The sequence below is a fragment of the Parasteatoda tepidariorum genome, chromosome 4 (assembly GCF_043381705.1).
Source record: "Parasteatoda tepidariorum isolate YZ-2023 chromosome 4, CAS_Ptep_4.0, whole genome shotgun sequence".
NCBI classification, from domain to species: Eukaryota; Metazoa; Arthropoda; class Arachnida; order Araneae; family Theridiidae; genus Parasteatoda; species Parasteatoda tepidariorum.
The window spans coordinates 5,016,524-5,040,052 of record NC_092207.1 but is presented as its reverse complement, the minus strand read 5'-3'; the positions used below and the strand labels follow the sequence as shown (position 1 = coordinate 5,040,052).

Genomic DNA, 23,529 nt, shown 5'->3' with positions numbered 1-23,529 from the left:
GATATAACGAGAAGGATATATCACGAGAATTCAACTATTGCAGCAAGCTTCTAAGCCATCCTGAAAATTGCAAATAATGCATCTTAATTATTAGCATGTTCTACTGTTTCAAATACTTAAAAGAAACAAACCTTAAAAATTCTTTAATTTGCTTTATTCGTTCAAGTTTGAAATTTGCAGTGCTATTGGAAAGCCTACTATAATAATCATCATCATCATATCTGGCTAGACAGCGCAGGGTGGGCCAGTGCCTTCCTTTGAATTCGAATCCATTTCTTTTTACTTTTCACACTTGTTGGCAAGTTTTTCTCCTTTAGAGTAAGGAAATCAGTCTCAACTAAATCCAGCCATCTCAGCCTGGGTCTACCTCTTTTCCTGTTCGTTAGGGGTTTGTGTAATAGGATTTTCTTTAAATTTGAGTCATCATTCCTTCTAAAAATGTGAGCTGCCCAGTTCATTCGATTTATTTTTATGAATTTCACAATATCTGGCTCTCTGTAGATTTTATACAGTTCAGTATTATATCGTCTTCTCCAGGAATTATTTATTTTTATCCCACCAAGGATGGCCCTCAAAACTTTTCTCTCAAAAATGGCAATTTTATTTTCACCAGCTTGAGTTAGGTTCCAGGTCTCAGAGCCATAGGTAAGTATTGGCCTAATTAATGTTTTATAGAGTAAAAGTTTTGTATTTTTTGATAAAAGAGAGGATTTGAAAAAACGTTTTAAACCATAAAAAGCTTTATTTGAACAAATTAGACGACTCCGAATCTCATTGTCTATGTTATTGTCGGCAGTAACTATTGAACCAAGCTAAGTAAAATTCTGAACAGTCTGAAACCTGTGGGAACCAATCTCCAGATCGGATTCACTAGAATTTAATTTAGCAATTACAAGCATGTATTTGGTCTTATCGGTATTAATGATTAGTCCCATATCCCTATCACCAAGTTCCAAAGAAAGGAAATCTTCTTATTATGCAGGAACAGTTCTTGCAATAATGTCTAAATCATCCGCATACGCCGATATTTGAATAGAGTTTGAAAATATGTTGCCTCTGATATTGATTTCAGCATCTCTTATCACTTTCTCTACAGCAACATTAAAAAGATGACAGGATAAGGAGTCTCCCTGTCTGACTCCATTATTTACTTTAATATCTTCAGATAAAGATCCCAAAAGTTTGACTCTGCATACGGTGTTTGACACGCTTGCTTCCACAAGTCTAATTAGTTTTGGTGGTAATTGAAACTCAACCAGGGCTTCATACAAGCGATTTCTATTAATACTGTCAAAGGCTTCTTTGAAATCAATAAAAAGATTCTATAATAATAATTACAATAATAATAAGCATTGTATCGAAATAGTTCAAAAAATTTCTACGTTTTCTTTATTATAAAACAAAAACGCATTATTACCATGATATTTTTAAATTGCAAAATATTTTTGATTGAAGCAAATTTGGTACAAAACAATGTTATTAAGGTGAACAAACTTTCCTAGCTTTTTTTTTTTTGCGCCGTAGGAAACGAATTTTACATTTTAATATGACTATTTTGGCATCAATTCGCATTAAACAATTTATTCAATACTTACATCTAGTGTTATTTTAAACCCGTAATTAAATAAACAACTTTGACAAAATCTTCAATAAATAATGATGATTTTAATCGGCAACTTTTCTATTGACACAAATGTTAAGTAAGAATTAAATATTTCACTGAATTATGAGGCATTTTAAATTTCTACTCGAATGCATATTTAAGTATTTTAAAACATTGAGAAAATTAATCCTGTTTTAAGAGAATGAGTAATTTCTAAGTGAGAAAGTTCTGCCATCGAATGATATTTTAAAATTCAATAATGATTATTATTTATGAAGGAACTACTTTAGAATACATAGAAAACTTTTAAGAAATTTCATTCATAATTCAACAATTCAATCAAAACTCACTCTTTCGAAATTCGACTAAGTCAACCCACATTTCACGAACGCGCTTCGTTTGTTTCTACGAAATAAATTAAAATTACTTTTAGTTCTACTCCTTTCTATTTCAAGTTGAGTTAAGCTATATTGCTGACTTTACGAACGCTGAAAACATAGGATTATTCGTATCAGACGAAACAAAGATGGAAGTGTTCATGTAATCCTTTTATTCCCACAAACTTTCAAACTAAGAGATGCTGAAAGTATTCGTGGACTCTTTTAAGTCCAATCGATCTGCAGAGTGTAGTTGGAATGTTAATGCATCTTGTCTTCGAAGCTACCAAGTATTAGAGATCTCCGAGTTTGTTTTAAATCTTAAAAGTTGTTATATGAAACAGCGGTCCTTCATTACTCTTGTGATTTAAAGTTCACTGCACTTAAGTAAGTTTTGACGAGTATAGTGAAAATTTGAGAATCTATGAGTGACTCTGAACAAGCTGAAATAGTAATTAATTAAGAGAAAAATTATAGCAAAGATTAAAATGTAAATGAGTGTTTAAAAATTGTAAAATTCATTTCTGGTTTAAATCAACTAAGTTGATTTCCATCAAAAATGACAAAGTAGTAGCACCAACAAGAAATTCGATTCTCATTTAATCTATTAGACAGACCTTTCCAGGGATGGCTTTAAGAATGCTACTAAGTCATTCTCTAAGTTATCACGTTAAAATTACCAAATTTACCTATAATTTTATCACATAATATAAAATCCTACTTTATTACTAAATTTACCCAACTTATTGCCAAAGCACGTAGATAAAATTAACAGATTTTTTGCTGTTCCTATAGTGTCAGAAACACGGTAAGTGACATTGCAGTTTTGACCTTAATTTTTTTTTTCTTAGAGTGAGAATTCCTGAACTCCTGAAGCCTTGCGAAAGTTAGAAGATCCACAACGCGGCAAAACAAATTGATTTTTCGTCTACATCAAAAAACCTTTATTAAAAATAATAATTATATTAATTATGGAAAAATAGTAACTATATTTGTAGTTTAAATCTATTAAGATAACTCCACGATATGATAACCAAGTATCAGACTAATGTAAAAATACCACCTTTGGGTAAAATTGGGGCTTACTACTTTACTGTCGCAAGACAATAGTTTAATTTTATTGAGCCAAATTGTATTCATTGATTAAGAAAAAATTAGCTTTTTTTTTATTTTTAGCTCAAGTCAGTATTGTTTCGCTTTTTCCATCAGACAAATGTAGAGTTCATTTATTATTTAATGTTAGTTTTTATCCCTCATATAAATATAGTGCACAAAAATTAGCTTTAAATATTTAATTTAAAAATTCTTAAACAATTCTAAAATTAACACAGAAAATTAACATAATTTTTTACCATGATAGTGCATAAACTGCAATAGTAAGAAAAATTTTATAATTTATCTTATATAGATTTAAGTTGGGAGTTACTTTTTATTATTTTGCATTGTTTCGCTGTTTCAGCATTTCCCAATGAAGCATAAATTTTTAAACTAGGATTTGTTTCAGTAATGTAAAAATGAATTGAAATATAAATGATTATTTTAAAATTATTATAGATTATTTAAGTATCTCCTCTTGTACAATAATGAATCAATGGTAAATTTTCATGTTATTAATTTAATTTAATTTTAAAGTTAAATCTCAAAATAATATGAAAAAAATTCAGCAGAATGAAATTTTGCTAAAAAAGTATGTATAAACAAACCGTATATATAACCGTATAAAAAGTATATATAAATAAATTATTCACACAGCGATTTTAAAATAAAATAATATTATAATATATACGTCTATTAACTGACAAAAGATATATAATTCAATCAATTTAAATAACTTCTTCCCATGAAAGTCCTTACTAGAATGAAATGCAGTTTTATTCGTATAAATCGATTAAATAAAAGGCATTTTGATTGATTTGTTTTTAACACGTAAGCAAAAGACACTAATATGCTTTAAAGATTGCAAAATCTATGTTTTAATAACAGTCATTTTTTTACACTGAAACGGTGAACAAAACATTCTATTCTTTCGAACAAAAAGACACCTATAATCATTTAGAAAAATTAGCACAAAAAAGGGCAAAACTAAGCAAAAAAGGATCATGATGAATTATTACTCAACTATCGGAAACAGGGCCCTCATTTATCAAACGAACCGATCAATTTCTACAATTTTCCCTAATAGGCCCCTTGCTTCTCTCCAAAGAGATAGAACTTTACGAACTTCAACTATTCAAGATCGCTTTAAAAATTGATTTTATTTTTTTATTTTTCGCTTTTTTTATATAGTTTAAAGAAATCGTACTAATTTTCTAAAAATATTTTAGATTTAAGTCAAGTGAAAGTTTCTTCTTTATTTAGATGTCAGTTGTTTTTCATTATTTGACGACTAAACTGCTTTTAATGCGCAAATATATTCTTTTTAAATTAATACATCTGTCAGTTGAAAGGTTGAACAACTTTCTAATTTTTTTAGAGAATATGTCTTCTATACTCTGTTGCTATTTAAGAAAAAAATATTATCCTTATGGACAGAGATGTTTGCATGTAAGTGTACGCCAAATGGATACCAAAGCTCCCAGCGCGAATTTACATCAACATCGTCAACTCTTGAAACACTCCTCACATTTGATTTGCTAAGAACATGGCAGCATAATGCGAGCCATTGTGAGTGGTCCAATCAGATCTAATGCTCTTGCAACGTCATATAGTTGTTTCTTTTTAAAAAAGAATGAATTTATCAAAATATGTACACTAAATCGGGGATTCCAGCTGCCTTGAAAGCATTTTTATTTAGTTTGATGATTATTTAAATCCTATACCGCGATGTTCTTTTCTTAACTTGTAACGGAGTATAGAGGCAGTTGAGTTTAAGTTTTAAATTTACTTTTCTTTGCTCCATAACTTTGATTTTAAGCCATTTATATGAATCAGTATATGATTCAAAACTTCATATAAAACGCCACTTAGTTCTAGCACTCTCATAATGAGGCTTTTAAAGTTACGGCAAAATTACCACAAATTTTAAAAACTTAAGTTTTAGTTGTCCACTACTGTATAAAATATTTTCCCAAAAACTCGTATTAGTTAGCAGCCTGATGCTAAGAGTTCCTGTCTTTTACTTTGTACAGAAAATTAACAGATGATTCTCCAAAAACTTGACATTTTTAAATCTCAAATTCTTAAAAATAGAAACTACTTTATGTAGGACCTATAACACTGTTTTAAATAATGGCTATAAAATATTGGATGAACAGGGCAAATATATATAAGGTCGATATTGGCTGAAACAGGATTAGAAAATATCAGGTGAATCGGACAATTCTATTGAGGTCCGATATTGGTCGAAAAGTAGCTGTATAATATATCTTTTAAATTGTTCAATTCTATGATATTCACCTATTATAATCTATATCATACATATTATAATCAGTCAAATAGTTCCTGAAAAATCAAATTTTAAAAATTCCGACTTTTTCAAAATTCGATTCCTCAGGAACTGCTCGACCGATTTCGCTCAATTTTCGATATTGCCATTTAAAATTGCATTATTTAAATTGGTGTAAAAAACTAAATACTTTGAAATTCAAAATTTTTTAGACTTAATGAAGAAAATAATAAAATATAATTTTTTTACTAAAAATTATATTTTGCATGTAATTACATTTTGATGAACGAATATTATAATCGTGTGCAAAAATGTTTCAATGCTCTTAAAAAGTTCTCGAGATATGGTGAATATTTGAGATATGATGAAAAGTAAAATTACCATTAAGGGGTCAAAACTTTGGACTACTCTCCTGACGTTCTAGTGTTTAATTTCATAGCTTAAAATATCTCCTCCATTAATTAAGTAGCATATATGAGAATACACTCTCGAACAACTAAGGTCCTAAAACATGACGATTCGATCATTAGAACAAAAGCTATTTAAGCTGGCCCTTTTATTTTTTGCGCACTGTTCATATTGTAAAATGAAAAAAAAAATGCAACTTGTTTCAATTGTGGTGCGCAGAAGCTTTTATATATATATATATATATATATATATATATACGAAATAATTGGAAAAAAATAGAACATGATGATGGAAGTACGAACTTGTTTAATTGGAAATTTCTATAAGAAATTTCTGAAACATGATTACATTTACTTTGAAAATATTTAAAAATTACAATCACAAAACATTTAAAAGTTTTTTGTTACCAAATCTATTTTTACCCTACCTTTCCTTGATTTTCTATGTTCAAGGTTTATTCTTCATAGATATTCAATAATAAAACTTAAACTTTTAAGAACTTTTCTGATTTTTTTTTTTTTTAAAAAATAGCCAAACTTTTCAAACATACGAAATCCTAAATTATTCAAAATTTAAGTTGCAATTATCGGAAGTACGTAATAATTTCTCTGTCCTAAAAAGCTTCTATCTTAGTTTGTTAATGTAGCTCAACCGCATATTTGTCTAATACATCAAAAGAAAGTAAATTGTCATGTTAATAAGCAAGTAAAGGAGTTCGGGGTGGTTATTATCTAAGACAATCATATTTCAATCACTGATTCTAATAATACATCTACTGAAGCTGATAGATTATTCTTGACAGAAACGTGACTCACTTTGCTGATTGTCTTAATGATAAAGAAAACGCACAAGCTTATTTCAATGTCTTAACTACATTGACAGAAATCAATTACAGGAATTAATTTATTCTGGAAAATGTTTTTTACTTAAGGCCCCAGTAAACTGAAACACTTAAAATCAAAAACTCAAAACGGAAATTCAAAAACTCAACATAAAGTTGTTGAGGTATGCTTTTTAAGGCAGAGGGGTGTGATAGTTCTTGTTTTCCAGTGGCGCCATCTATGGCCAAAAATTTAACTTCTGCCACACTCATACATCACACCCATTTATAGGGTGGATCCATTCATACAGCCATTCATTCATATACTGATCCTAATTTTGACATGAATCAGAGAACGATCAATCAATGTCGATTCAGTATCCCCAGAGGCATTGATTTGTTATGGGAATATGGAGGACTTAGCGATTCGACAGATTTAACGTGCATCAATCACCATTTTACTACACGGGGAGTCTTCGGCCTGCGGGGTTCGAACCCATGAACTCTCGGACATGCACCCACCTCCCTAACAATCAGGCTATCCCGGCTCCAAAATCTTTTAGGCATTATGTTAAGGCTGGAAACTTTTTTTTTAACTGGTTAAGAAAACATCTTATTTTAACAGTTTTCTTAAAGTTAAAATGCTTTAAAAAATATTTTTTAAAATATAAGTATAAACAAAAGTACAAAATCTTTAAATGTATCGATTTTAATATTTTTATAAACCAATTATAAACAACTTTTTGGATACAAATCTTGACTTTATAGATGTAAAAAATGCCAAAGAATGAGAAAAACGAGAAATTGCGTCTCTGAATCAAATCAAAATAGGAATGTATGGGATATTTTCAACAGCTTAAAATTAATTTTTCTCTACAAGTTAATTTGATTGCTAATTTTTCCATTGATGCTGTTTATTATTTTAGAATTTATACAATTTAGTACGTTTATGTAGTAGTGAATAGTGAGCACAGTGTACCCCACATTTTAATAAAATTTCGAATTGAACATTTTGGAGCATTTTATCTTTAAAAATTAAATGAAATTTATGGTTTTGAAAAACAGTTTCATTTTCTAAATATCTTATACAACTATATTTATTAGCCATTAAAATGAGTCGTTTTAGTGTTATATTAAAATTTTGGGTGATATTTTTTTTTTCGAATTTTAGAATAAGATGAAAACTAAATTGTAACGTAAGGCTAAAAAGTGTGAAAAATTTGAAGAAAAGAAAAAGACTTAAAATTACAACAACTTTTGAGTAAATTGGAATTACTAAGAAAACTTGCGTTGAGTTCATAAACAAAAATTGCCCTTTCAGCACTTCAACTCTGAATGCAGCTCAAGTTTCAATTACAGTGGCGCAAAGAAACGTGTAGTATTTTTCTGAACAAGTTTAACAATCCTCAATCAAATTATTTAGATTTTTTTTTTCATTTCATCGTGCTCTTGGTACATTTTTTGACACATGCAATTTAACATTATGCAATTTAAAGTTCCGAAAACTAACAGTTTTTTTTGCAGTAAAACAAAATGTAACGTTAAGTTGAACACATGAAACAATATGGTTTCAATATAGTGAGAGATAAAAATTGATAACATAATTCGTTGATGTAAATATGTTTCGTAAAAATCTTAACAATTAATTTTTTCCCGTCTCGCCTTCCAATGAGGTAAACCGGATTGGGCTCGAATATCAGCGATGGCTAGTCGATACGAATTCCGCACCAAGCTCGCACCGACTACAGTGCTGACGTACATTATCCTCAGTGGAAGACGGGTTATGAATTAGAGCGTCCTTGCCCTTAGACTAACCGAGGGAAGTTATTGTGGTTTTCCTTTTTATGTAACACAAATGCGGATTAGTTCAACCAAAAAGTCCACCACAAAGGCAAATTTCTCCCAATACTTTATCCAGAGGAATTCCCTTGTCTTCTGGATTTGATTCAAAATTACAAAGCTGGGGAGTTACTAGGAATTTGAACATTGGTAGTCATGAATTCTAAAATGGGTCTGCCTTTCAACGTTTGTAATAAAATAAAATAGAAACTTTAAATTTAAAATTGCTCCGATTGGTGTTCCGGAAGGAAGCACTTACCAGAATTTTAACTTCATGTATTAATCAATCCTACCTAACTTATATAAGAATACATTTTTTGGCGAAAACAAATATCTTTTTCTGTTACTTTCTCTTTTTTTGGGTGTAATTATAACTCAAAAATATATTTATATATTATTTATCTTCTAATTTCAAAAATAATTAAAAGTGAAATTTCTAATCGCTAATAAATAATTTTTTTCAATATCAGTAGCTAATTCGAAGGTTTAATGTTAGCTTTCGAAATAAACTTTGAGTAAATTATATTCCAAAAAATTGGAGTACACTCATATCTGTGACATTATCTTCGCTCAAAAAGTTTTTTGAAATTGTTAGTAATATTTCTATAGTCAAAAAATTCAAAAATTTCAAAATTCTTTCAATATTAGTAGACAACAGTAATATCCATTAGATTTCACAAATAAAAGGATTATTCCAACATTAGTAGATAATTTTAAGGTTTAAAATAAGATTTGAAAATAAACTTAAATTCTATTCCATAAAATTGGAGTAGGCTTATAAGCGTGACATTATCTTCTGCCAGAAGGACAAAGTTTCCTAAATTTGTTAGAAGTTTTACTTCTTTCTAAGGAAGATCTATTTCCTCTTTCTTATCTTTCTCAGCTAATAGGCTTTCATTTATTTTTATTCTACCACTCAAAGAACTTAGTCTCTACAAAATTAATGCCCTCTTGAATACATTTGCAATGTAATAGAGCTCTGATTTTATTGTTGATAACGTTGTGATGCTGATATATCTTTGTTACTGATTCAGCGAAAGGAATTTACCTCACTAGTTAGTGATAGCCAACATTGAGTTTAGTTGCTTCTTTCTATTCTTAACTTAAAGAACTGTTTTCTAATATTAAAATACAATAAGAGGCTAACACATAAGCAATAATAAAACGCAGTACGAATTGGATCCATGAAAAAGCAGACGACGTTTTCAGAGCTTGTTTTGAAGTTCGTTGAATCAGGTTGAGTTCGTAAAAAGAAGTATAGTGAACCTTTTAATGAAAAATATAAAACAAAGATTTAGTTAAGAAAGTTGGATTACGCATTAAGGGACATTGATTTTCCACAATAGTGAAGAAGTTTGAGTAATATCGACAATAAAAAATTTCCAGTATTTGTTCTGATGCCATTGTACGGAAAATTGTCTTTAACTGATGAAAATGTTAGAATCTACATTTAGTTAGACATAGTTGAAAGCTATTTGATAATTTAAATAAATATCCTTTTTACAAGAACTGCATCTTCAATTTTAATAACAGGTACAAAAGAATGATGACTCTTTTTCTTAATAAAATTGCAAACTAATTTTCTAAATTTTTCAAACTTGCCGAAATTACTAATATACAGTAAACAACATAAAAAAGAGCTAACTTTTAAACTAATAATCGAATTTGCATGTACAAGGACAAGTCCTTTTCAATTACCTAAGTTCTAGCGTAAACGGGTATGAGCGTTTATTACATTCTTTTATGCTCGATATTAATTCTTTTATTGTCGATATTATTCAAACTTCTTCACTATCGTTCTCAGAACGGGTAATCCAACTTTCCTAACCAAAGCTGTGTTTCACGGGTTTACTATACTTCTTTTCACGAACTCAATCTGATTCAGCGAACTTCAAAATACATTATTTTCTTTAACTACAATTCCAATTTTTTTCGATCTCTAAATTTTTTACTGTAAATTTTATTTTGCATTATTTTGCTAAAAATTAAAATTTAGAACTTATTATTCAAATCAGTTTTGTTTCCTTTACTTTCACGTCCGGCAAGTCTTGGAAATGGGTGCCTATTTTTGGAGATCTTGAAACATTTCGACTGTTTCATATCTGTTTATTTCGGAAGCAAATGAAGTTTCCGATTAGGTAAGATCGTAACTTAAATTTTTTTTCCTAAAAAAAAACGGGTATTCTCTTTATATTTTTTTCTTATTAGTAGTAGTACAAAGTTAATAATTACCTTAAAATTTTATATACAATCCTGAATAAATGATCAAAAATGTTAATTAAAGACAATGGTCAAAATAATAAATAATAGTCTTAAAAACTAGATTTTTGCTTAATGAACTAAGTGAACATTTTTCTAATTTAATCTCAACCTCATAAATATTTTAACCCAACATTACTAGGAAAAACGGTCCCAGGGTTAAATTTGAATACATTAGCCTTAATCCTTATAAAAGTTTCACGAAACTCTATACCGAAGACCTAAATACATACAAAAGATCAAAAAAAAAGGTAAATAAAAGTTCAAAGTAACATAAAACCAATCTTATTTAAGCATGACAAATATCTGAGGATGCTTTAGATGTCAAGGCCACATGTCTTAAAACCTGTAGCAGAAGACGCTGGTGGCTTCTTAGCGGGTTGCAATGTTGATCGATTGGGTGGCCTCTCCGTCAACAATGTATTCGCATATATACATACATAGTTCTGCAAATAAACATAAATCAAAGGAAAACGTCCATATCCATCTCTCTTTTGAAACTGTCACTTGCAATTGGTTTTGAGTCATCCGGGTATTGTATTTGTCTTTTTTTTTATTTGTATTGAATGTATCTACGTTTTTAAGAAAGCTTTTGTTTCAAATTTTTATTTATTTATTTTTCTTAGGGTTTTACCATCTTACTGTTACCGTCAAAGCAGTCAAAAGAGTTTTTCGTTACGTTTTTTTAGGAGAAAAATTGAGAGTCACCATCTTACTTGATTGGAAACTTCATGTGCTTCCGAAGTAAACAGATATGAAACAGTCGAAATGTTTCAAGAGCTCCAAGAATTGGCAGCCATTTCCAAGACTTGCCAGACGTGAAAGTAAAGGAAACAAAACTGATGTGAAATTAAAACGTAAAGTTGCCAACGAAGCAAGGAAAGATACGTGTGAAAAACAAAACTGCAAAAACCACAGACCGAAGTCGAGAGAGGAAAAATATGAAAAACAGAACAAGAAGAATTACATTGGCAGAGAGGCAGATAAGTGTAAAGTGCATTTCCATGCGTTATGGAGAGAAGGATGTAGTGTCGTTAACAAGGGAATCAGCATTCAATTGAATATAACAAAATTACAGGGAATCAAGATGAGCTGGTGTAACTAGAGTGGAAATAATTTTAGCATTATCAATATTGAGTTTATGCCCAAGATTCAATCAGTGTGAAGCAATTAAAGATTTCTCGAATTCTGGATAACGGGCATATCTATCGTGTTCCTTAATTTTATTAAGTTTAATTAAGTTTATGATTTTTTGTTTCTTTACTTTCACGTCAAAAAAGTCTTAAAAATGGGTGCCTGTTTTTAAAGCTCTAGAAACATTTCAACTGTTATTTTATATTTGCTTATTTTTGAAACGATTGAAATATCAATCAGGTAATATCTTGCAGCTTCAATTTCTTGGTATTATTTATTCAATGTGTTGAGATCTGTTTCATTCTGGGAAAATTGATACTGAGATTAAGATAATACTAAAACAACTTCGAAATTAACTTTAAAAATTTTTAAACCCACTAATTGGAAACAGAAAACAACACTATTTCCTAAACTGGAATTGTCTATAAACTCACTTATATTGTTTAAAGTTGCAATTAAAGATAAAAATGTTTTAAACTAAGTTCAGACAAATTCAAAGTTTAATCTTTAAACCAATATCTTTTTCTGATTTAAATATCTTTTTCTCAAATATCTTATATCCTGCAAGAATTTTAGACTTCGAATAAACCAATTAGGTTAAAATTTGGTGATTGGTTTGAATGTAGCACGTTGCTTAAATCCATACTAGCACTTGTATATTTGTAAATAGTTTATTAATTTTTTTACTCAAAACAAACTTTTTATCAAAATTCGAAAATTTAAAATTTTTTTATTGTTTTTGTAATTTTTTTGAGTTAAAATGGATAATGTTAGTTTGTCTTTTAATTAGTTTTTTGAGTTGAAATGGATTGTGTCGTAATTTTTCTGAGTTAAAAGAGCATAGTTGACTTTCTGTTGTTGTTGACGTATGTCTGTTTAGGCAGAGGGGGGGGGCGATTATTCTTGTTTTCCAGTGGTGCCATCTATGGACAAGAATTCAACTTCTGCCACACCATACGTCACACCTAAANACCTGAATCAGAGAACGATCCAATCCAGTACCCCCAGAGGTATTGATTTGTTATGGGAGCATGGAGGACTTTTGAGGACTCGACAGATTTAACGTGCATCAGTCACTTTACTACACGGGGAGTCATAGGCCGGCTGGGTTCGAACCCACGAACTCTCGGACATGGGCCCAGCGCCCTACCTACCAGGCTAGGTTGACTTTCTATATTAAATATATTAAATATTATATTAATATTATTAACATGATATTTATGAATTTTACTGTGTAAGCAAGAGCTAACATCATCTTACCATTATACAAAGAAAAAAACATTACAAAAAAAAGTATTACAAAAAAAAGTCTTAAAGAAAAGTAAATTATAACTTATTTTATTTGTTCACTTAAAAAGAAACTATTTGCATTTAAATAATGTCTGAGCTATGTGCTAAATTCCTGCAAAAAATTTAGAATCTTAAGTTAAATTTCAAATAAGCTATGGAAAGCCGGCAAAAAATTTCTTAACTGATGCCTCCTCAAGCACTTAGATGAAAACGCATACACTTAAGATCTAGAAAACCACCCAAACTCCTTAAGTGTTGAAATAAGTTATTCTACAGATTATCTAGGTAATGTGTACATTAACGAGGAGAATTGTTAGAGTGCCGAAATTGTTTCATTTCTCAAATTATTCATGTAATCTGACAATTTCCTAGATAATCTGTTTATTACTAACCAGGCACTCGTTAACGTTGAAACAAGATCTTTCTGACAAAGGCAGCGTTTCTGTGAGCTTTAATTTAACATAATGTTATTTATTTTTAGTTATATACGCTAATCATACAATAAAAGCATTAATTGATCATTTTAAAAATTATGATGCACATACACATATTATTGTAATGAAGAAAATAAACATAACTTCATTGATTAATTTTTCGGTCTCTAAAGAATCTAGTCAAAATAATCAACCAATCAGCAAATTTGTTGATAGAATGAGAGAGAAAAAAAACTTTTGAACTTTAAAGATAGGGGAACCGTTAATCAGCTCACTACCTAGGTAAGTTCGGAAAACGCTCGATTCTGCATTTTAACGGATTATTCTAGTTAATTAGGTAGATAATGTGTGTAATTACGACATTCGAAGCTTTAGCGGTAGCATTGCTACTTTTTAATTTTTGAATATTCTTTGGTTATTTAGGTAAATATATTTGCTAAAAATAAAAATGAAACTTTAATTTAAAAGTAATAAAAATCTAAAATATATGCTCGGTTAGTAAAGTTTTGAATTTTTCTTCGACTCAAATATTTTTAAATGAGTATAGGATATAATTTGTGCTAGGCATGAGTAAAGAAAAAAAAACATAGTTTTTAAACGGAAAATACAATACAATTCACTAATACAAATAAAATCACAAGTATAGGAATGGATATAATATTGTTTTGATTCTATAAACGAGAGTCTTTCTCAGCGCCTAAACACAAAATTGAATTTTTGTTTAGACACTGGCGAAGGTTTTTTGTTCATAAAACGAAAGCTAAAGTATTCTGATAATTTATCAAAAGTGTCTTCTTAAGCGAAGCTGTTTATATGAGGATGAAACAGAAAATTTGGAAAACTTAAACGTCAGCTAAATATTTAAGTGGAAAAAATACCGGACAAGCATACAGCGGGCATTATGCACTTTTCATCGTTAATTATAATAACCAGGTATAAGGTTATACCGGGTATAACCCTTAAAAAATGCTAGGACTTTTGCTCGGTTTACCTAACCAGGATAACTATTCATTTCAGATTTAAAAGAAATGGCCATTGTCCGGCGTTCTCTATACTTTGTGAAGGATCAATTATCAATATAAACTAGCTTGGTTTTCTTTATACTGGTGTTTTTATTGTAAATGATCATTGGCCAGTATTTTCTGTATCTATATCACTGTTCTTTTTAATATGAAAGATCATTTTCTGTATAAACTTGCCTGGTATTCTGTATCTGGTGTTTTCCCCCCTTTTTTCGATTAAAGGATTATTGCCTTGTGCACACTTTTCCTGTTGCTCGATTTACAATTGTTCAGTATTCTTTACAATGATATGTTTTTTCCCCTTAAGTTAAGGATAAATCACACAAAATGTATTTATTTTTCTATTTTACAAAATTTATATTCACTATATAGAATGCATCTTTATATATTTTTAAGACTTTTATAGCAATTAGTTCAACAGTTTAAATTGTGTGGTCCCTGGTGTCTTTCGGCACTGCACGTTTCGGGTCAGCACGTTCCCTCTTACATAGCCTTGGAAATAATATGTAACATTGATAAAGATACAAGATACGTTTTTATCTTTTAGAAGTGCTATTAATAATTTGCTTCATACATTGTCTTTTATTTAAAAATAATCAAAGAATACATTGAAGGCCTTATTTGAATTTTGGCCCGATTCCAAATTTCGTTTAAAAAATGGAATTTGATAATAAGGGTATTTTCTTTTGAAACTAGCACATATCTAGCTTATTTCTGCAACCAAACATGGGACATCATTTTATATCACACAAGATTGGAAAATAAATTTATTCTGTTTATCAAATTGAGCTATCAAATAATCCTGATATTCAAAAAAAGCATTTAAACGTCAATGAACCCTTGAGTTTCCAGTCAAACTTATTAAGTATTGTACAAAATCCCATACATTATATATATACCAGTTGTTAAGAATATAATTACAGTCAATTTAAGAATTTTAAAAAAATTTCACATTTTTTGAAATGTTAAAAAGAAAAGGAAATTTTTAAAAATTTTGTCATTTACATAAATAGTGTAGGTTTTCAAATGGGCGGGCACACATCTGGGAATCGTTACCCAAACTTAGGGGATCTTTAAGGTTACCCCTATTTTGAGTTCCGCAGGGTGCGTAGCCAAATCTTTGAATCAAAAATAGGCACTTTTTAAAAACTTTTCAAGCACTTTACAAAAAATTTCAAGCATTCAAAAAATCCACATTAAATCAATGATATTATTGAAAAACAAAAACTTTTTATGAACAGTTTTAGCATTAAAAAAAAACAAAAAGAAAGGGACGTAAATCGAAACAATCAGTAGGGGAGAGTGGGGTCAATTCTCTGTTAAATAAAAAAAAAANACCGAGTGAATTCAACTTGACTCTGAACTCAGAACAAAAGTACCCTTACCTCCTACATCAAAAGAGTGTTAGAAGTACAATAAAATAAACAAGAATAAAATTAAAATAAATTAAAAAGAAAAACATTTAATAAGGATATGACTCTATCCGAATTTGAGCACTCGGGATTCAGTTTCGAGTGTGCGCGCATGCGCAAGTCTAACGTGGGAACGCAAGTCATAACGTGGGTACAAGTCCGTGTGAATGATTACGTAGCAAACACCCGATTTTTCGTGAAATTCAGGGGATCCGTCAGATATCACTGAAAGAAAAAAAAATTATACGTGAAAAAAAGCACTTTTTAAAAACGCCAGCTGAAAAAAGCACCTTTAAAAGCTTTTAAAAACGAAATCCCCCAAAAAGCACCTTTAAGTACTTTTTATAAACGCTACGCACCCTGGTTCCGCTAGGGAGTTTTAAAGGTTCCGAATGTAAGGACTTTTTTTAACCAGTTGGGATTTCTGAAAACTACACTTAATGTTTAGATCCAGTAAAGAATCCATTATTTAATTAATATTTCGGCTGCCTTGATAAAAAATACTTAATCGTAAAATTTAAATGGAAAAAAATTGAGTTTTTTTTATAAAATGTATTTTTTAAAAACAAAATAGCATTTTTTTAAATAAAAAGACACTTTTTCTAATAACAATATCCTGAATAAATTATGAAAAAGACATGCATTTAGGAAAAATTACATTAGTATTTTCCATATCGCTTTTCAAATCAAAATAAACCAACTAAATTCGTTAATAAAGAAATATGCTCCAATGGTAAAAACTTTCGACGTTTGTAGCAAATATTTGTAAGTTTCGTTTCAACGAAGATCAAAAACACTGAGAACCGTTTTAACGAACAACGAAAACACAACACCAAAAAACAAGGTTAGACCCAAAAAGAAGCTTAGAACTAAATTAGATCCAGTGGTGTGAAATTAACTTAAATTTCAGATTGTTAGGATAGAACGATAAAAAAATTCATTCTTCATATTAAATATTTTCTGGTAGTTTTTTCATTAGTTGATGCGGTGGATCTATTTGTCAAGGATCTATTATCAAGATCGATCATTTAGGGTTCCATAACGGGAAAAAAATTGGGAACCGCTAAGCTGGAACATACAAAAACTTTTCGAAACTCCACCTAAACAACTTATCATAATAAGTAAAAGATTAACATTGTTTAGTTTTATTACATCTTGCATTATTTTCAGGACAGAACATTCAGACATATCTCAAAACTAAAACTTAAGCATTTTTCTGTGACAGTGTTATATAAACAGTGTAACCAATTATTCTTTACACAATCTTAATGAGATAACAAAAAAACAAAAAATATTAAAGTAAACAAAGCCTTGTAATGGTTGTTAGAATACTTGGGAGTTGCAGAATTCATTTTTATTTAAAGGAAATCTTAGTAACTTATAAATATTTATGACCACAGTCACTTGAACGATTAACATCCGGGTGACCCAATATAGACACAACAGTATGAGGGAATATCAAGGACAAAATAATAATAAGGAATATTTTCATATTGTTAAGGAGAACAGTTTCATTAAGGGGGAAAGTTAGAAGCTACAATTTCCAAGTAAGCAATAAGATTATTGTTAGAATGTAGAAGTTCCAAACATATCCTGAAACAATACTAAGGAAGGGTCCGTGTGAAAATGTCACTTTTCGAAAGAAGTTCGGTTTATCAACTTTTTCAGCCAACCCAACATGGACTTAAAAATATATTTCACAGACATAGTTTGGTGCATGTAAGAGGAATTATAAATCGACTATATTAACCATCATCTATTTAAAGGTACCTCGTGATGGATTCAAGTTAACATGTCTTATATACTAGTGAATTGGTATTCGATATTTACAGTAGCAGTTACGCCACATTACTCCATTTCCAGAATTTTATCTGGGATAGAATTCGATGATCGAATACTACTTTTTGCCGTATTTACGAAACACCGGGAGAGCTATATTAAGTTCACCGAGTTTTGAGAGTTTGTCGTGAGAGCTGTATTTAGTTCACGGTTGTGTGTGCGGTCTCTCGTTAAGCAATTGAGTGTGTGCTGGATCCCGTTATATGTAAATGAGACTGGGAAGCAACAGCGCGAGGAAGACGATGCGATATATCAGTGATAGAATTCGATGAACGGTTACCACTAATTGATTCATACTGTTTATTTATTTACATCAATTTTTGCTCATTATATTTTCTATATTAAATTTTTTCTCTTTTATAACATTTTGCTCATAATTTTTTTATTTCATTTTTAGCAATCCGCTCATTATTTTTTTTTTATTATTACTTTTTCTTCAATTATTTTTTCTTCAATCTTTTGTATATTGACCGGGAAACTTTATTTAGTTCACCGGATTTTTTTCTTTGAGTTCTACATTTTTAAGCAAATCAACTGTTTAATGTGGACTATCTATCAATGATGCTAGTTCATATAACGTCCGCAGGTCACCAGTGAGGGGATTTAATCTTAGACTATGCCACCCTTCATCTATCAAAAGGTACCTTACGATAGAATCAAGTGAACATGTCATATATACCAGTGAATTGGTATTCAATATTTATAGTGGTAGCTACGCCAAACATGTAATATCCTTGACATGAAAATATTTTTTTTTCTCTCTAAGCAACAAAAAAGTGGGTAATCACTTCTTGCCTCAGTTTTCAATTATTTTTATTAAAAAGCGACATGAGAATAAAAAATCGGCGAAATGTTTGATTTTTCAAAAAGTGAATTATTTTTTCTTTATGAAAAATAATATTTTTACAATGTAGATTGTGATAGTGTAAATTGTAGTAGTGTAAATTGAGAATATTATAGTTTTGTATTCCTAACTACAATTATTTATTAATAACTTTAATCATATGTGGTATTAAGATTTATGCATTACTTTAATAACTCTATTGGGGCAGAAGTAGAGGGTGGGGGGGGAGTATACTAATTAAATAACGAAATATTTTTCCATCCTGCCATGAAATATTGATTTACTAATTTGATTATTCGATAACATGTCTGCATTATGTTATTAACTTTATTATAACAGAGGGAAGGGGAGAAGGAAGACTAATAACATAGTGAAATACTTTTCCATCATATCTGTGCCATATAATGTTGATTTATCAATTTGATTATTTCGCATTTAAAAATAACTTCAAGAAATATTCGCTTAAAGTAGTTTAAAAATAAAAGTTTCAAACCTCTATCACTAGATGGAGACATTGATTTCGCATCTTTAAGTTCAGAAACTTCTAGGTATGAGTTAAAAGTTATTCATTAAAAAAAAAAATAATAACGGCAATGTAAATAAAATATTATACATAACAGAATTTTACACTTTCGCCGTCATAATTGAAGTTCTGATACAACGGAGAACAAATGTGTTGAAATATGGTTAAAAACTAGAAATGTTGGGTTATTTACAATTTTATTAGCTGTTTAACGCTGCAGAATATATATATATATATATATATATATATTCTGCAGCGTTAAACAGCTAATAAAATTGTAAATAACCCAACATTTCTAGTTTTTAACCATATTTCAACACATTTGTTCTCCGTTGTATCAGAACTTCAATNATCGGAATTCTTTTAATAGTTAACAAATACGATTCACAACAAAATTAAGAAAAAAATCATAATTTTCCAGTTCATGCACAGCGTAAAAGAACTACTTTAATTTCTTATACCTTTCAGAATTTTACCCAAATTTTTCTTATTTTGCAATTAATTTTAAATTGTCTTAAAAATTTCGTTTAATTTAAATAAATATTTTTATAGTCACGGCAAAAAACAAAAAAACAAAAAAAAACGTAAGTCAAAAAAGTTAGTTTTTTTTGTTTATAAAAATGTCCATATTTGCATAAATATGGACATTTTAATGCAAATATGGACAATACTTAAAATAAGCTTACGAAATTTAGTGCAATTATTGCATACAATAACTTAAATATTTGCGACAAGTTCCAAATTTCTTGCTACATATTTTGGTATAGGGTGTTCAAAAACACTATTTTCCATTAGTAATTTATTGTTGGTCCATCAAACCTCTAAAGACTTTAAGCGTCATTGATAAGCATGAAAAATCGCATGATCTAAGCACTTTTGAAGTTATAAAATGATTCATAAAGAATTTAAGAAATATGAAAAAAAGTTATTATTATAGAAATGTTACTATTTTCTTTTGTCCTCCCCTTATTTATCTGTAACTTAAACTCACAGAATTAAGTTTGGGCTTCGATGAGGTGACCTAATCGTGAATATCAGTGATGACTGGCCGATATGAATTTTGGTCCAGTGTTGCACCGAGCACAGTGATGTGAAATATCTTCAGTGGTAGACAGATCATAGGTTAGAAACACTTTGCTCTGGGGCTAACCATCGGAGAATTTCGCGGTTTTCAGCTCCATTTAACGCATACAAGTGTTAATTCCATCAAAAAGTTTTCCAGAATGTTTAGTTTGTCTTAATGCTTGATCTTGAATTCTTCTTTTATTCTGTGTTGGATTTTAAATTATAGAAGTCTAAAATTGGTTGTCTGAAATGATTTGTTGTTCAATGTGAGTTATTAAATAATTCTGAGGTTTATGTGCAAAAATAAATGGGAAAGATTATTATTTTCAAGCAAAAGGAGAAAAAAATATAATCTTGCAAATTATTATTCTTGGAATCCAACTAAGTAAAGAAAAGATTAAAATACTTAAATCTAATAAAGTTGTTGGTTTTGATATTGCATTTCGATCGCTTATCTATTTGAAATCCTCCAATTTTTCTCACAAGCAAACTGGTTTTCGAAGATTGTAATTAACCCTTTGTTGAGGTCGACTTCAATAATGATTTAATAACTTTTCATTTTCCTTACTTAGATATTGAACCTTATTGCAGACATTTTCTTACTTTCACCTCTTATAAAAATTTCGTAAATAATGAATACCATTATTATGTTAATAGGATCATTTGTAATATATTGTTTTAAATCGAGAAAATAAAATTATTTTTGTACTCCTAGATTCAAAAAGGACATTTTTTTTAAGTGACATGATTCTTTGGTATTTGTAATTATTTTTTCTACTGCTGCAATGGCAATGAATGTTGCTACATTATGTGCAAATTAATTTTCTCTTAATACCTGTTTGCTGAACTCCCAAAATAAACATTTCTGTAACTCAACATTCAAATAAGTAAATCGTTCACAAAACATTTTTAACCGTTAAAACAACTCTTTTAGAGTTATTTGAGCATAGATGGCGGCACCCATCTAAAGAAAGATCTTTGTTCTTACGAACATCACAAATTGTGAACTTACCCGTTTTACAAACTGGTCGTATTATTTCCCAATTATTTCACAGAAAATAATTTATTTAAGAACTTTTTTGTACCTAAGTGACCGGGGAAGTATCTCATAACCGACTGATCTAAGATATATTATACATATACAAGAACTGTAGAAAAATTTCTCACCTCGGTATAAAGATGTCAGCACTAACTAAAAGTGTGAACTTTTCATAACTCCAAACTTGAGTTTAAACTATTTTGAATGTTGAAAGATTGTTAACAAATATCTGGCACAAAAGCATTTTTTTTCTTTCTAAAAACCATTGCAATCCTGGTTCAAACTTTTATTGAGTAATTGAAACAATGTGAATATACCGGGTGTCCCGTAATCACCGCTATTTATGTATATTTTTAGAGTCCATGTATGTAATTGTTTTGCCTTGAACTGAATTTCAGGCAATGCATAAATAGAAAGGTGTTAATATTGATTAATTGCTTCAAGACTTCGTGGGTAAATGAGGTAACCAACATCTTGTAAATATTTCACCTCTATACAATAAGTAATTATATCTTACAAGTTTCTTCATTATGGTTATGTACAATAAGACTCTTCGTCAGGCGAGTATAACACATAGTTCACCATGATAAAAAGCTACTCATCTTCGTAAAATATGTAACACGAAAATCTTTATATTGCCTTATAATCGGTTCTGCATCAATTAGTCGCGAGCACAATTCATCGCAACGTCGATTCGGCTAAATTCAAACACCACACACTTGCCAAATTGAAATTAACTTTTTTTTTTTAATAATATGAGAAAATAACGCACTATCTCATAGCAATTATACTCAAAGTTTGGTTATGGGTTATTATTCGTTATGAAACGAATTAAAAAATCTTTTATAAATAAAAAAATATTTCTTTTTTAACTTTAAAAGTTATTTTTTCTGACGAGAGCGCCCTCAAACTTTGTGCGCCCCCCGTACACCCCCCTTTACGCCACTATCTATTGCCTTAAATGTAAAGTAAATTTTAGAAAAAAAGGGTGTTTCTCCTGAAAAATTAATACTTATTTTTTAGCAAAAAGCTTTGTCATGCTACCATAAATGATACTTGAAAACTTCCTCTGTATGCTTTCTGTTTTCTTTAGGGAAATGGGGAGGTTTGAAAGAGAGAGTTGAATTTCTTAAGTGAGGCTTATTTTTCAATATACAGAAAGTAAAAATTTGCAAGATGGAATTTTTTCCTATCAATTTCTACTCTGAATAAAATGAGACAATGAACGAATAAATAAAACTAATATTTCTAAAGTTGCAAGCAGTTTCATGTATAAAAAGTGCAATTTTTGTGCACTTTATACAGTGCTATGTAGATGCTATCTGAACAAGGTGTGTGCATTTTCCGTTACAAATCTTTCTGGTGAATCGAATTAAATAAAGTTCGAACCTATAGGATAAGTAGTTCAGAAGTTATAAGGGTTTCCTTCATAAAAAGTGTAATTCAAAAGTTGTACATTTCATGCACACACACAAAAAAATCATTTCAACTTATGAAATATTAGTCCTTTTAATACGTGTTTAGAAATATAGCTAGTTTAATTCGATTAAATGAGAAAAAACTCAAAGAAAACAAATAAAATTTCATAAATATTTTTACATATCAACATTCCTCAGAAAATATCATTTATTTATTAATATTTTATGTAATATATTGATTAATGTTTGAATATTTTATAGTACTAGGAGGCTTCGCCCCCTGCTCGCTGACGCTCGCTAACCCCCCGAAATGCTTTCGCAGTTCATTTCGGATTGCTTCGCAATTCAATGCTCGCTCATTGGATACGTTCTTAACGTCTAGCTTTTGTATATTTTTTTGAATACTGAAGTTCCGAAAACTTTTCACTGTAGAAAATTCTAAACCTGTACATTTCAATATTAATTTGAAATTGCAAACAGTTCACATATTTTTCTTAATCACACTATTCTAAATTTCAGTTGTTGAGAAAAGTAACTGTTGTAAGTTTTGTTTTAAAGTCTTTCCCACCAGAGGGCTAAAGCCATGTGTTGTAAAACAATATGAAATAGTAGTCTGCCACTGAACGCCGGATGTAAAGCATCGGCTTTGATGAAGATAATTTTGTATTTTTAATTCTCTGAAGGGCGCCACCCTAATAATATGGAATTTGTAAAATAAATGTATATATTTTTGATTGTTGATGAAGCCCATCATTTTGTGTTTTCATCAGTGTTCAGAAGCAGAACAACTATAAGTTTTTTATTTTATCACAAAAAT

The 23,529-nt window shown here is 29.7% G+C and overlaps 1 protein-coding gene across 1 annotated transcript in view; it reads right to left on the bottom strand.

Moving 5' to 3' along the window:
* Positions 1 to 974: 974 nt before the first annotated feature.
* LOC139425525 (uncharacterized) overlaps positions 975 to 23,529 on the bottom strand; it is a 36,794-nt gene continuing 14,239 nt past the window's right edge. The window contains exon 2 of the mRNA XM_071180537.1: positions 975 to 1,322. Coding sequence (XP_071036638.1) covers positions 975 to 1,322 — 348 coding nt within the window. The remainder of the gene's footprint in view (positions 1,323 to 23,529) is intronic.